Source organism: Lynx rufus, unplaced genomic scaffold, assembly GCF_022079265.1.
Source record: "Lynx rufus isolate CCGP_SWC_20201006 ecotype Redwood Valley unplaced genomic scaffold, mLynRuf1.p SCAF_7, whole genome shotgun sequence".
NCBI lineage: Eukaryota > Metazoa > Chordata > Mammalia > Carnivora > Felidae > Lynx > Lynx rufus.
The window spans coordinates 96,215,245-96,230,664 of NW_025814889.1; the positions used below are offsets into that span (position 1 = coordinate 96,215,245).

A 15,420-nucleotide genomic window follows, 5' to 3' on the forward strand; every position below is an offset into this window, starting at 1 on the left:
GGCATTCTGATCCTCTGGCAATTGAACTGTTTTTTTTTTTTTTAGTGGGTGTGGGAAGATTGATGAGGAGTAAGAGGGTTGGGAGGGAAGAAGTAACCTTTGTATAATGGTAAAACATTATTGGTTATAACTTCTAAAGAATTTTTGTAACCTGTTCTTTTTTCTTTTAACAGTGCTTTGAGATTATCTGTAACTTCACCACTTTCCAGTTAATTAAAAGTTAACTATAGTTGCAATAGCAGATTTATTTTTTTCTTCTGATCTAATAAGTATTTGTTGCTTTATTTAGGATACAGCAGGTCAAGAGAGATTCCATGCATTGGGTCCAATTTACTACAGAGATTCAAATGGAGCTATTTTAGTTTATGATATAACAGATGAAGATTCCTTTCAGAAGGTATTCCATTTACTTATAGGTAGATGATTTGAAGAACAACACTGATTTTTCAAGTCTCCATTCACATGCCTTTGTTTACTAATGTGGTTAATCTTGGTTTTAAAAGTAAAATATTGTTTGTACATAAATGATTACCACTAGTATTTGTTAATGCAGTATTTAATTGATTAACAGAGATATTAATAGTTTATTACATGGCTTTCTCAGATATTAGGAAAGGGAAATAATTTGAAATAAAACCAGAAAAATTGAAGGGCTTTTTTTCTCCCTGTTAAAGAAAAATTACATATATTTCTTGATTCCATATATAGTAGGCATGTGAATACTTGGTATGGTTGCATGGGCTCTCTAATTGTAAAGACAAAAAAAGAAGAGGGGCACCTGGGTGGCTCAGTCAGTTAAGTGTCCGACTTTGGCTCAGGTCATGATCTTGCTGTTCCCGAGTTCAAGCCCCACATCAGGTTCTGTGCTGACAGCTCAGAGCGTGGAGCCGGTTTCAGATTCTGTGTCTTCATCTCGCTCTCTGTCCCTACCCCACTCATGCTCTGTCTCACTCTCAGAAATAAGTAAACATTAAATCACCTTTAAAAAAATTTTTTTTGTACTCTGTATATCTCCCTCAAAAATAAAAATAAAACATTAAAAAAAATTTTTTTTTTAAAAAAAGATGATAAGAACTAAATCGAATTAAGCTCTTTCTTCTCAGTAAGTGTCCTGGAAGATACAAGTTTTAAAGGACAGTCTAGGTAGTAGTTATTTTAAAGTTTTTTCTTTCTTTTTTTTTTTTTACCCCTCATTTAAACATACACCACAAAAGTAGAATTTTTAAAGTTGTTTGGAACCAAAAATAAGTTACCATTAAACTTACCTCTGAATTCTCATCACAGTCAGGATGGTGACTAATTGCTTATTTGAACCTTTCTCTGAGAGCCCCTTTTAGAATAAATGTTCAAGGGTGTGAACTAAAAGGGGCAATTTCCAAGGCAGAACGTTTTCTTTCCTTAAGTTTCAGGTTTGTTCCTGTTGAAATTACTTGCTGTTATAGATTCAGGTTGTGTGTGTGTGTGTGTGTGTGTGTGTGTGTGTGTGTGTGTTTTCCATTTGTTTCCCATTAGTTAACAGATGAAGCAACTATACAAGTTAGTCTTTGGATTATTACATGTGGAAAAATTTAATTCAAGGAGTAGAAAAATGAAATGATAAGTAATTTGTAGATTTAATGATACTTGAATTTGGGGGGGGGCTGTTATCTGTTATCCCTTCCTACCTTTTGGCATAAATAGAAATGGTTTGAGTGTTTTATTAAGAGAAGGTTGAGTCTTTTAAGTTGAAAAGTGACCAGTTATCTCTTGCTGTATAACAAACCCCCCAAAACCTGGTGGCTTAAAACAATGATTTATTAATCTCATGATTTTGTGGGTTGACTGGGCAGGTCATGTGGTGTCACTCATGCAGCTGCATTGAACTTGGAGTTTGGCTGGGTAAAAACCATCCAGGAAGGCCTGTTCTCCCCCATACGGCCTCTCACTCCATCTGTTTTCTTATCCTCCAGTGTTCTCTCCACATGCTCTCTCATTATTCCATATTTTAGCCTAAGCTGCTTATATAACAACTGGATACTAAGAGTAGCTGCCAGGCCCTCTTAAGTCCGAAGCTGGCATAGCATTACTTCTGCCACATTCTCTTGGTCAAAGCAAGTTACAAGTCTAGCCCTGCTTTACAGAGAGGGGAAATAGAATCTGTCTCTTGATAAGAAGATAAAGAATTTGTGACCATCTCTAACTCACCACAGAATGTATAGGGGTAATGAATAGGATGCCTGCAGAAGGGGATCTAATGGCAGATGAGTAACAATTTTTTTAAAAAATTGGTTAGATATAGTAGATTGTGGTAATATCTGTAGAGTGAGTAGAGTAATACATAATTGGATTCTGGCATGGTTCCTTTGAAATGATGAGGATGTACATTGTATATTGTTAAATTTTTCTTATGTGAAATCAATTGTGGATGGAAGTTCATTGCTTCTCTGAAAATTTTATACAAATGTGAATGAAACAAAAAGATGTGACTGTACTGAGAAAACTATTGTTCAGTGCTAAGAGAAAGATAAGGTGATAATATTGATTACCTTTGCTTTTGTAAAGGTTTGGGGTTTATTAAAGATAGTTCCTCTGCATTCTTGCAGAGAGCAGGAGTATGGAGCTGTTACATTTGTACTGTAGGACCAGATGCACAATAAGTGCTTACTTACCACGTATTTAATGTAATTTTTATAATATAAAGAAGTGTGTGAATTTTTTTTTAGGAAAGTGTATAAGTTCTGTGTGATTTGATTACATACAAATTAAATTGCATTATAAAAAATGAAAGGAGGTATTCAAGTTTGTTCTTTATCCTATTTTATTGTAATCAATATATTTAAAATCATGAGTTCAAAAGATTAATTTACTTAATTTGAATTTACTCTCAACTGTGCCTACTGCTGTGCTTCATCCATAGTGAAGAATTTATTACTGGAGTCTTTGTACACCCGTGGTTTTCTATCAGGAGGTGACAGTGACTGGAGACATCTTTGGTTGTCACAGCTGGAGGATAGTACTGAATGATATCTAGTGGGTAGGAGGCCAGGAATACTGCTAAATATCATACACTGCGCAAGATAGTCCCTCACAACAAAGAATTAATCTGAGCCAAAATACCAGTATTGTTGAAGTTGAAAAATACTGTCATACACTAAAGGATGAAAATTTATTTTGCCGCCCTTTTTGGTGTCCATATACATTTTCCCCCTTTTAAGTGTGTGATACAGGAGCTCTGTGCCCTCTATTTGGAACCAATAAAGACTTTTAAAAAAATTTTTTAGATGTTTATTTATTTATTTTGAGAGAGCACACACGCATGAGCAGGGAAGGGGCAGAGAGAGGGAGAGAGAGAAAGAATCCCAAGCAGGCTCCATACTGCCAACGCAGAGCCTGACGTGGGGCTCAAACTCAGGAACCGTGAGATCACGACCTGAGCCAAAATCAAGAGTCGGACACTTAACCGACTGAGCTACCCAGACACCCCAACCAATAAGGACTTAATTTTAAGCCTGATATTTTTAAGTTCAGAGTGACTGTACAAGCATCTGTTATTATCAGAAGCTGGAGTTGACATGCTTTTGCTCGGGTAACTAGCTTTGTTTGGATCTGTGCAAGATTTATGAAAATTTATAATTAGAGGTGTCTCTGTCTATACTATATGTAGATATAGAGAGAAATCATTCCATTGGATATTTGTGTGCAGTTTGCAATATAATCTGTCAAAAAATGATCCTACATTAATCATTTCTAGTAACACCTAAATATATGGGCTGTTAGACAAATTCTTGGTACTTTGACAGTGTGGGGCTTGGGATATTGTAATGGTGGTCATTGTAACAGGAATTGTTTTAATATTTACTCTTTTGTATACACAGGTAAAAAACTGGGTCAAAGAATTACGGAAAATGTTGGGAAATGAAATCTGTTTATGTATAGTTGGTAAGCATCATCACTTTTTAAAAAATATGTCCTCTATTTTCTGATGTTTTATTAGAGAATAGCAAATAAGTAATTCTCATTTTTAAAGTTATGTGAGAAAAGAAGAATGATATTTTAATATTCAAATATTTTAGAATAATTTAGGATTTGGAAGTGATCTTTCAGAAGATTCAAACTTCAGGGAAGGCCTTGGGGAACAGGTGGGAAACTAATCATGTAAGGCTTCAACTGCCAGCCTTGCTTCAGTTTGATCTTTAGTTTTTCACTGTAAGATTTTTTTTTTAGAAAAAAGAGTTTAGGATCTAATTTCAAATAAAATTAAAGCTAATGAATTCAGCAAGCATTCTTGTTTTATACATTTAACTATGCACATTTTTGAGTTAAGGACAAATTTGACTCCAAGGATATGAGTAGATTATGATACTAGTGTAGAGGAATATTCTTAATGGGAAAAATAAAGGAACTGTAGAACTCATCCTTGGACTTCTGGAATTTCTCTTTGGTTCCCTTTTTCTTTAGTTTATTATTTCTATGATCTAGTAACTAATTATTGAGCAGGAAAGTATACCAGACACTATCCTGTGTTCTTAGTAGATATTATCTCATGTAATCCTCATAACCTTATGAGGGATTTATAGAGGAAGCTGATCCCTGGAGATATTTAATAATGTGCCCATTATCAAGCAGCTATCAGAGATGGAGTACAAATTGAAATCATTCTGACTCCTGTGCTTTGTTATTAATTCTTGTGATGAATAACCTCATAGTGTTTTCTTTCTTTCTGCATGACTGGTAGGGTAAAAATGGCCTCGGAAAAACCAGGGTGGGTTTAGTGGAGGACCTAGAATGGAATGATTGATGTGGGTGTATTTGGCTTTTTTAAGAATATTTTTTTTAACTAGAATTTACATTTCTTACATTGTGTCACCATTAAATCGGTAAACTTTACAGTTCCAGTTCAGGGTGCAAGTCTGGGGGAAGAGGACACAGAGATGATCTGGCCTGTTTTTTAAGTCTAGATGCTAGATGGTAGGCTAGATGGCAGGAGTATTTCAGAACAGAACCCTGGAGTAGTAGACTACATGGGAGTTTGGGCCAAAGCTGCAGCTAGTCATTACTGAGTTTGGCCTGGCTTTGTCTAGTAACTGGGACTTACTGGGAGTGGAAGTGGCCACAGTAGGTGAATGACTGAAGATTTGATTATTTGAGATTCTGGTTATCTCTCAGAAGAGGGAAAAAAATGACTAACATATACTTAAAGTCAAAGAAGCCTCCAGTTTGTTATTTGACCAAGGTTACAAGTATTGTTTTTTTACTTTTTAATTTTTTTAATTTTATTTATTTATTTTGAGAAAGAGAGTGTGTGAACATGAGCAGGAGGGGCAGAGAGAGAGAGAGAGAGAGAGAGAGAGAGAGAGAGAAAGAAAGAACCCCAAGCAGGCTCCACACTGTCAGCACAGAACCTGACACAGGGCTTGATCACTGGGGTCATGACCTGAGCCAAAATCAAGAGTGGATGCTTAACTGACTAAGCCACCCAGGCACCCCTAAAGTAACATTTTTTAAAACATAGCTGGATAGGGGCCGCCTGGGTGGCTCAGTCGATTAAGCATCCAACTTCAGCTCAGGTCATGATCTCGTGATTCGCGAGTTGTGAGCCCCTTGTTGGGCTCTGTGCTGATAGCTCAGAGCCTGGAGCCTGCTTCAGATTCTGTCTCCTTGTCTCACTGCCCCTCCCCTGCTTGCGCTCTGTCTCTCAAAAATAAATAAAAACATTAAAAAAAATAGCTGGATAAATAAAGCTTATGAATAATTTGAACTGTGTATTGTTCATGTTCATACTATAAGAAGGTTTAGGAATAAATCTGGTAGCTTACTGCCCCTCGTAGAATCAGATAATCCTCATTTAATATTATATAGTGTTTAATAATTATTGGTATGAAGTATAAAAACCTCTCACTCCTTTTCTGTTGGCAAATGTGAGATGGAATTTTGTTGTAATTCAGTGATGAAAGAATTTTGAGAGCCCACTTACCACAAAAGGAGAATTTCACAATGTATCTGTTTAAACAGTAACTTGGAGGGCTCACCTGTTTCTTTTTCATCCCAACCCAGCTGTCTTTCCGTCACGAACGCCCACCTCCAGATACTGTCTTGACTTTTTACTGCATGGACTAGTTTTGATTTGAATTTTATATAAATGGAATCGTATAGTATGAACTCCTGTATCTGGCTTTTTGTTTTTTTGGCTTTACATTATGTTTGCATGATTCCCCTTTGTTCTTGTATATAGTTGTAGTTCATTTTATTCTTTGCTCTCTGGTGCTTTATGAATATTCCACAATTTATCCTTTTGTTATTGATAGCCATTTACATTCTTTTATCCCCTATTGATTTTCATTCTATTTTTTATAGCAGTTCAGTGTTTATTCTCTCTTCTGTTTTATTACTAAATTCAAAATAATAACACTACTTCCCAGGATTGTGGTGAAGAATAATAAACACTTGGCATAGAGAAGGCATTTGACAAATGTTTGTTGCTTTTCCTTTATATAACACAGTCCTTCAAATATTTGGACGGTTTACCTGAAGTGAAGGTCTTCACTTCACTTCTCTAGGTCTTCACTTGTTTTTCATTTGGTCTAACTTCTAGGCATTCTCATCATCCTGAGTCCTTTTTCCTAGGTTTGTTTCAGTATAGAAGTGTGTTTTCTACACTTGAACACTAGAATCTAGACATTGTTGAGCCAGTGTATACTTACATAGCTCTCTTTAAAATTCTCCCATTATCATTCTACCAACAATGGCCAAGATTGCGTACACTTTTTAGCATCCATGTCAATTCAGTGTTTCTTTTACATAGATTATAGTTAACAAAAATCTGAATCACTGTTTTATAAGTATCGCTCTTCTGTCAAGCTTTTCCCATCTTGTTGTTGTATAATTTATTTAAACTTAAGTGTAGGAACTTCAACTCATCATGTTTCTGAATCTTTATGTTTGATGATATCATCTCCTGGCTTTCTCATGTAAATTAAATAGTCCTTATCTAAACCACTTACAATGTGTTAACCAGTAATGGAGAACCCCATATTTGGCTAGCAAAGACTTTTTCCTCTCAATTTTAGTTAGTTCAGTGATTAGCATTCTTAGCTGTGGTTGCTTTGCTTGATAGTATTTTGCTTCTAGTCTGTCCTTAACATTTGTATGTTTATTAAATAGTTACTTTTAATAATAGTTACCATTTATTAAGTTCTAAGTACTGTTCTAAGAACTACACATTTATGATTTCAGTAAGTCTTCTGGCAACACTACAAGAAGGTATCATTGCCATTTCCATTTCACACATGAGAAGTGGGCTAAGAGCTTGATACTTCCAAAGTACATAGCCAGATAGAGGTAGACCTGGGATTTTAACTTAGGTCTGTCTGCTACATCAAGAGTAAGTGAACAAAGGTGCCTGGGTGACTCAGTTGGTTAAGTGTCTGACTTGAACTTAGGTCAAGATCTCATGGTTTGTGAGTTCGAGCCCCGTGTTGGACTCTGGACTGAAGCTCAGAGCCTGGACCCTTCTTTGGATTCTGTGTCTCCCTCTCTCTGCTCCTCCCCGGCTCGTGTGCTGTCTGTCTCTCTCTCTCAAAAATAAACATGAGAAAATAATTTAAAAAATAAAAATAAAAAAAAAGAATAAGTGAACAAAATAGATATGGTCCTTGTCTTCCCAGAGCTTATGTGTAGGAAGAGAAAGAAAAACAAGTTATTACTATATATTACAGTAAATGCTATGAAAGGGGAAGTACAGAGTGCTGTGGTAGCACAAAAGCAAACCTAACTAAATTTGGGGGGTGGGGTGGGGATGTTAAAGGAAGATTTCCTAGAGTGTTGGATTAACTAAATAAGCTAGACGAAGCCAGTGGGGTGGTGGTAAAAAGTGTGTTGCCTATCATGGGCTTTAATTTTCTCCTAACACTGTTAATTTTCCATTTGATCATTCACTGTGATGAATATGGCTATTAATAACTGCTCCTTACTGAGTATATACTATATACTAGGCCTTTTACTTGTATTGTATTTTCACATCAACTGTGCTAAGTTTGTTAGCTACATTTGTACAAAGTGATACTAAGAGAGGTTAGTAATGTTCCCCAAATTATATAGTTATGAAGTGACCCAGGACAGGAAAACAAGTTTTATCAGGGTTAAAGCCTTTGAAGGCTTCCTTTGATTGATTAGGCCACATACCATTGGGTCTCAGCAAAACAGGTTTCTAGCTCTTTATTGCCATTAGGTCATCTGCCCTTAGCAATGGGTATATCCTTTCCATGATCTTAATTCAAATGTGTTTTTATAAAAAATAAAAGTTTTTGCTTCTTAGCAGGGTGGCTTTTCACCTTCCTCTTCAATAGCTTCAGCCAATTTTTCCCCCTCATCTTTATAGTACTGTACTTTACTTGTTGGTAATCTTTTTTCAGGTGTTTCAAGTCTATTAGAAAGTTCCCTACATAGCTATATAGTAATGTTGAAACAGATATGAACCTCAAAGCCTTAGTCCTTTAGATGTCTTGCTTTTTTTTAATGTTTTTATTTTTGAGAGAGAGACAGAGCATGAGCAGGGGAGGGGCAGAGAGAGAGGGAGACAGAATTTGAAGCAGGCTCCAGGCTCTGAGCTGTCAGCACAGAGCCTGATGCAGGGCTCGAACTCATGAACTGTGAGATCATGACCTGAGCCAAAGTTGGATGCTCAACCATTTGAGCCACCCAGCCTCCCCTAGATGTCTTGCTTTTAAAAGAACTGTAGGCACTAAAAAAATTTTGAGTTTTGGAAGGATGTCAGTCACCACAATGTGTTTTTTTCTGACTTAATCTGTGCTGTCACTCCCTATAAATACCGATTGTTCAAAGAACTAGTAGTAAACAAAAATTTTTTGTTTAAAAAAATAATTAGGTTATTAAGATAGCTATTTTAATGATAACCAGATTTATTAAAGTTAGGTAAGTTTAAAATGTTATTAGATAATATTAGATCATAGCAGTGTCTGAATAATTTCCCCCAAATATTCATTTGAGGCAGTACTCAAATTTTCTACTTTCTGTATCCTCATTTTTTAAGAACAGATGTTGATAATCCTGGTGGAATTTGAAAACAGAGGCATTAAAGATTGAGAAAAACAACTCATAGGGTTTTAGGTAATTGGGACAAAAGTCTTCTTGATCGGAGACTCGTGGCAGTCTTGTGCCTCTGTTGGAACCACAGACCACTAGGTGGTGCTTTTTGCTTTCTTCATAGCATAAAACAACTTCTGGTGACTGTCCGCTATATTGGCTGCAATATTTAGCAAATTTAAATTTTTATTGACAAGTAGAATGTAGAAAATCAGAATTAATATGGTTTTCTTGCTAAGGTAAACAATCCCCAAAGAAGGAACAGTTCATTATAGAATTTGTTGATAATCACTGAGCTTTAGTATAATCTGTTTCCCTCTCCTGCTTTGGCTATGTTGTAAAATAGTGACTTGCAGCTGCCCACAATTGGGTGCTCAGTTTATTTGAGGTCCTCCATGTACAGAACCTCCGGGCTTCTACTTCTCAGTTGTAAGCATCTTTCATTGGGTGCTTATCGTGCTTTATCTGAAATCATCTAGATTCTCCAATGTCCCAAGAAAAGATGACCTTATTTACAAAAGTTTCTTTTTTCCTCTGTAAGTCAAAATAGAAGATATTTGTTTGAAATATCCTTCCTTTAGTGTTGTCTGTCCAGCCAACTCACCTTAACCTCTATTCTGTATTTAAATAGGGAATCTGCATTTTGCAGTTTCTTCACTTTTATTCTGGTGGCTTTTTTAGCATAATTTTGGTTTCGTCCCATTGTTTAAGAAGAGTTAAACTTATTTTCAGTAATTTTAAATTCGTATGATATGCATATATTAAGCCCTCTCATGTTAAATAAACAGTGCAGTTTCCTCTCCAGTGGTGGTGAAATGCTTAAAGAGCCATAATACCAAATACCCTTAGGTTAGCCTAATATCTTTCATGAATAGTAAGATAGCCTTGCTTAATTATTGACTGGCTCTGTGTTGACTGGGGACCATTTACACTTGGCTAAGAATCATAGGTTCCCAAGTGTATGTTGTCTCACTTATCTCCTAAATCAAAGAATAGTGCCCATCTCTTTGGAAAAGTTATTTTCTCTGCTTCAGGAGGGATTTGCATTGAGCCATTTGAAGGAGGTTGAGGCATTTACCTTGACAGTCACAATCTGCCCTTATATTATAGGGTTTAACTTTATAGTTTCAGGACATGTAGAAGTTTGATGGGAATTTGTATTATTTTTCCAGGTGATTAAAATGGCAATTGTGTATTTAGAATTGACTTAGTTCTGTTATAAAAATGAATCAATATTAAGAATTGGCATCTTTATTTTTTCAAACTAGGTAATAAAATAGACTTGGAAAAGGAGAGACATGTTTCCATTCAAGAAGCAGAATCGTAAGTGATCACCCTTTCTCCCTCCCGTCACTCCCTGTAGAAGTCCTTTTCTTTGCACAGTGTATTTTACCATTTATGTAATAATGAAACCTGTTAATCTAAAATGAGCTATTGGAATCAGTGAAGCATATTTACATTGGTAATTTCTGGACTTTTGACATTTGAAGTTACTCCATTCTCACTTCTCTTTTTGATTTCAGTAAAAAATATAAAGAGTGATGCGAAAGAAAACTATCATCAAATAGTGAATCACAAAAACTTGTATTTGGGTTCCAAATTAACTTAAACATTTCAAGTGTTGTTATTCTCATGTTCTTAATTAAAATTTGGTTCAGTGCATCTTAATTTCACTAAATGTATGGGGCGCCTGGGTGGCGCAGTCGGTTAAGCGTCCGACTTCAGCCAGGTCACGATCTCGCGGTCCGTGAGTTCGAGCCCCGCGTCGGGCCCTGGGCTGATGGCTCAGAGCCTGGAGCCTGTTTCCGATTCTGTGTCTCCCTCTCTCTCTGCCCCTCCCCCGTTCATGCTCTGTCTCTCTCTGTCCCAAAAATAAATAAACGTTGAAAAAAAAAAAAAAAAATTTCACTAAATGTGGGTTAATTAGTAATAAGTCACTAAAATTGCTACTTAAAACATGACAAAAACATGAAAAAAATTTTTGCAACAATCACTGACGTTACTCTTTTTTTTTTTTTAAGGTATGCAGAATCTGTTGGAGCAAAACATTATCATACTTCAGCCAAACAGAACAAAGGAATTGAGGAACTCTTTCTTGATCTTTGTAAAAGTAGGTGTATTCAGACTTTGTATATTTTAGAAATAGCTCTTTTAAAAATATATTTTTTAAGTGATGTTTTACAGTCTCAGTTAATGACCACACTGATGATTTATCACATCTGACAGCACTATTATTTAGTTAATATTTTTTTCTTAAACTCATTATTTAAAGCTTAAATACCTATTTAGCTCTATTTCAAGCACTAGTTAATGGATATGAAATCAGCGGATATGATATGTGCTAAATACACATTAAAATAAATACATAACTGTCAAAAATAAAAATAGAGGAGAGTATACAGATTAAAACAGATTTAAGAGGTATAACAACCTGTTGCACTGGATGGACCTTATTTGGATACTGATTCGACAAAGTAGTGAAAAAGGACATTTGTTAAACAATAGGGACTATATGAATACTCACTGGATATTTGATGATATTATTAAGGGGTGTCTGGCTAGCTCAGTTGGTAGAGCATGTGACTTTTGACCTCAAGGTTGTGAGTTGAAGCCTCACATTGAGTATGGGTGCCTGGGTGGTTCAGTTGTTTAAGCATCTGACTCTTGGTTTCAGCTCAGTTCATGATCTCACGGTTCATGAGTTAAAACCTCACATCAGGCTCTGTGCTGCTAGTGCTCCCTCTCTCTCTGCCCCTTCCTCACGCTCTCTCAAATATAAAAAAAAAGAAAAAAGAAAGAAATTATTGAGGTTTTGCTTCAAGATGGTAACATCAGAAGATCTTGAACTTATCTTTTCTCATTGATACACTGAGTCTAAAGGTACATATGATACAGTTTCCTCTTTAAAAAACATAAAGTCTTACTGAATGACAACTATACCTTGGACAACTATAAGAAAATGACACTGAAGAAGGTAGAAGAGGCTGAAACACAATCTTGCCATAAACCGCATCCCTGGTGTGATGACCCACAACTAAAAGGGAACTCAAAACCTATAGCTTCTCTGTAAGGAGTGAAGATTATGAACCCCACAGTGGGCATCTCAACTTTTAAGACATTAATGAGATGAGTCCCCCAAATATCTAACTTTGAAAATCAGCGTGTCTGACATCCCAAGACCTACAATACTGAAAGTCTGAAAAACTGTTTTTTGGGTTTTTTTGAGATAGAGAAGAGAAGGCTCAAGTGAGCAAGGGGCAGAGAGAATCCCATGAGGGGCAAAGAGAGAGAAGGCGGGACTCAAGCTCACCCAGTGCAGGCCTCAAGCTCACCCTGTGCGGGACTTGAACTCAGCAAAAAGTGAGATCATGACCTGAGCCAAAGTCAGCTGCTTAACCGACTGAGCCACTCGGGTGCCCTGAAAAACTGTTCTTAAAGGGCTGTGTGCTTGGACTCACCTGCCCCAGAGCCTAGGTCAGAGGCAGCTGATCACACTAACTTAAAGTGAGGGAGCCTTAGGGTACCTGGGTTGTTTAGTTAGTTAAACATCCAACTCTTGATTTCAGCTCAGGTCATGATCCCAGGGTCATGGGATCAAGCCCTGTGTCAGGCTTAGCACTGAGTGTGGAGCCTGCTTGAGATTCTCTCTCTCTCCCTCTGCCCCCTTCTCTGTTTATGCTCTAGTTCTCTCAAATTAAAAAAAAAATGTTTTAAAGTGAAAGAGATTCACCTGCTTAAAAGTGTCTGCCCGCAGGGCAGGCATCTAATCTAACACACACATATAGGAGCCTGCTGGTGTAATACTTTCCTGGGACGGAGGCTGGCGGGTGTCATCTTCATGCTTTTCCTTTGCTGCATTCCCCCTTTGCTGTGCTCCAGAGTACCAGTATCTCTGGTAGGAGAGCTTTTGCACACATTTGGTGCCCCAATTTTTGCACCTGCCACCCAGGAAACACCTCTTAATCACCTGGCCTAAAGGCCAGGGGAGCTTATATTCTTAGTCCTATTGGACTATAATAATTGGTGTTACTCAAAAAGGAGCTCATACCCCTGTCTGGCACCCCAATTTCTGTAACTGCTGCCAGGGGATCCCTCTATATTACCTGGCTCTGGTGGCCAGTGGGGCCTATGTCTGTGGGTCCCACAGGACTGTAATCAACAGAGAAAGAGCTCTTAAACAGCCACCACCCACAGGACACAGCAAGAAGCAACAGATCCACAAGCTCAATTTTTTCGTGAAGGAGGCCCATTCGCTAATCGTCATGACTGTGGCCTGAGGGGCAGGTTTTAGGTTTGGCACACATTTAGTGGCCTGTGGAACTGCATTCAAGGAATGTAGGCTGTGGGCACCATCTTTGTGCTCTTCTTCTACCTTGTTCTGGCTTGCTAGTATAACCTAGGAAAGAGGTTATACATTTGTCTAGAGCCCTAATTTTAGTGACTGCTGCCCAGGGGACACTTCCAGATCACCTGGCCCTGGTAGCCAGTGGGGCTTCTGCTTGCAGTCCCAGAGGACTGTATATCTGCATACTTTTAAAAGCTGATACCTAAAGATCGGGCTTCCAGTCAGCCTGAATCTAGGTGCTGAGATTCTCCCATTTGGGACACTGATACATCTTGGCACATCCTCAACTACTGGGAGCTATTAAAAATACAATAGGTTGCTTGGAGAAGCAGCCTGTTCCATTTACTGTACAGAAAGCAACATGGAGAGTCACACAAAATGAAGAAACAGGAATATGTTCCAAATGAAAGAACAAGATAAAACCTCAGGAAAAAACCTGAATAAGACAGAGAGATAAGTAATTTACCTTACAAAGAGTTCAGAGTAATGGTTATAAAGATCCTCACAATTTCAACAGGAGATGGAAGATATAACAAATAGAAGTCAGAGCTAAAGAAAACAGTAAATGAACTGAAAAATACACCAAAGGTATTCAACATCAGCCTAGATGACGCAGAAGAAATGATCAGTCAACTCAAAGACAAGGCAGTGACACCCAGTCAGAGCAGCAAAAAGAAAAAACGTGAAAAAAGGTGAAGATAGTTGAAGGCATTTATGGAACAATATCAAGCAGTCTAACATTCGCATTCTAGGGATCCCAGAAGGAGAGAGAGAGAAGGGGGGCAGAGATCTTATTTGAGGAAATAATGCCTAAAAACTTCCCAACCTGGGTAAGGAAACAGACATCCAAGTGCAGGAAGCCCAGAGAGTTCCAAATAAGAGAAACCTAAAGTGATCCACACTGAAGATACATTATAATTAAAATGTCAAAAGACAAGGAGAGACTATTAAAAGGGGCAAGACAAAAACAACTTGTTACATACAGGGCAATCCCCATAAGATTATCAGCAGACCTTTCAGCAGTAGTTTCACAGGGCAGAAGGAGTGGCATGATATGTTCAAAGTACTGTAAGTAAAAAACCTTCCAACCAAAAATTCTCTACCTGGCAAAAGTATCATTCAGAAGTGAAGGAGAGATAAAGGATTTTCCAGACAAGCAAAAGCTAACATTCATCACCACCAAACTTGCCTTAAAGATATGTTGAAGGGACTTCTTATATCTGAAAAGGAAGGGTGCTAATTAGTAGCAGGAATACACATGAGAGATGAAATCTCACTGGAAGGTGAATAGTAAAGGTAGTATATTAACTGATTATAAAGTTAGTGTGAAAGTTAGAAGACAAAAGTAGTAAAGATAACCATAATTGTGATAATTAGTTGAGGTATACGTAAGATGAAAAGATGTAAAACATGACATCAGAAACATAGGGGAGTAATAATGTTGAGCATTACAGTAGGATCAAGTTTAAGATGTTATCAACAGGGTGCCTGGGTGCTCAGTTGGTTAAGCGTCTGACTTTGGCTCAGATCATGATCTCACGGTTCATGAGTTCAAGCCCCGCGTCAGGCTCTGTGCTGACAGCGCAGAGCCTGGAGCCTGCTTTGTATTCTTTGTCTCCCTCTCTCTCTGCCTCTTCCTGCTCATGCTGTCTCTTCCTCTCTCAAAAATAAATAAACATTAAAAAAATTTTTTTAAGATGTTATCAACTTAAAATAGACTATTACAGACACAAGTTGTTATATGTAAGCCTCTTTGTAACCACAAAACAAAAACCTATAGTAAATATACAAATGATATATCAAACCTCAAAGGGAAGAGCAAGAGAAGAAGAAAGAAACAAAGAGGAATTACAAAAACAGCTAAGAAATAGAATGGCAGTAAACATACCTATAACTACTTTAAATGTAAATGGACTAGGTTCTCAAGTCAAAAGACATAGAATGGCTTGAGTGGATTAAAAAAAACAAGACCAGGGTGCCTGGGTGGCTCAGTT

General features: G+C 37.3%; 1 protein-coding gene across 1 annotated transcript in view; it reads left to right on the top strand.

Annotated features, from left to right (window-relative positions):
• Positions 1–15,420, top strand: part of RAB21 (RAB21, member RAS oncogene family) — a 42,311-nt gene that overhangs the window by 13,145 nt on the left and 13,746 nt on the right. Inside the window, exons 3-6 of the mRNA XM_047065067.1 lie at positions 290–397; positions 3,855–3,918; positions 10,350–10,404; positions 11,103–11,191. Of these exons, the coding sequence (XP_046921023.1) occupies positions 290–397; positions 3,855–3,918; positions 10,350–10,404; positions 11,103–11,191 (316 nt within the window). The remainder of the gene's footprint in view (positions 1–289; positions 398–3,854; positions 3,919–10,349; positions 10,405–11,102; positions 11,192–15,420) is intronic.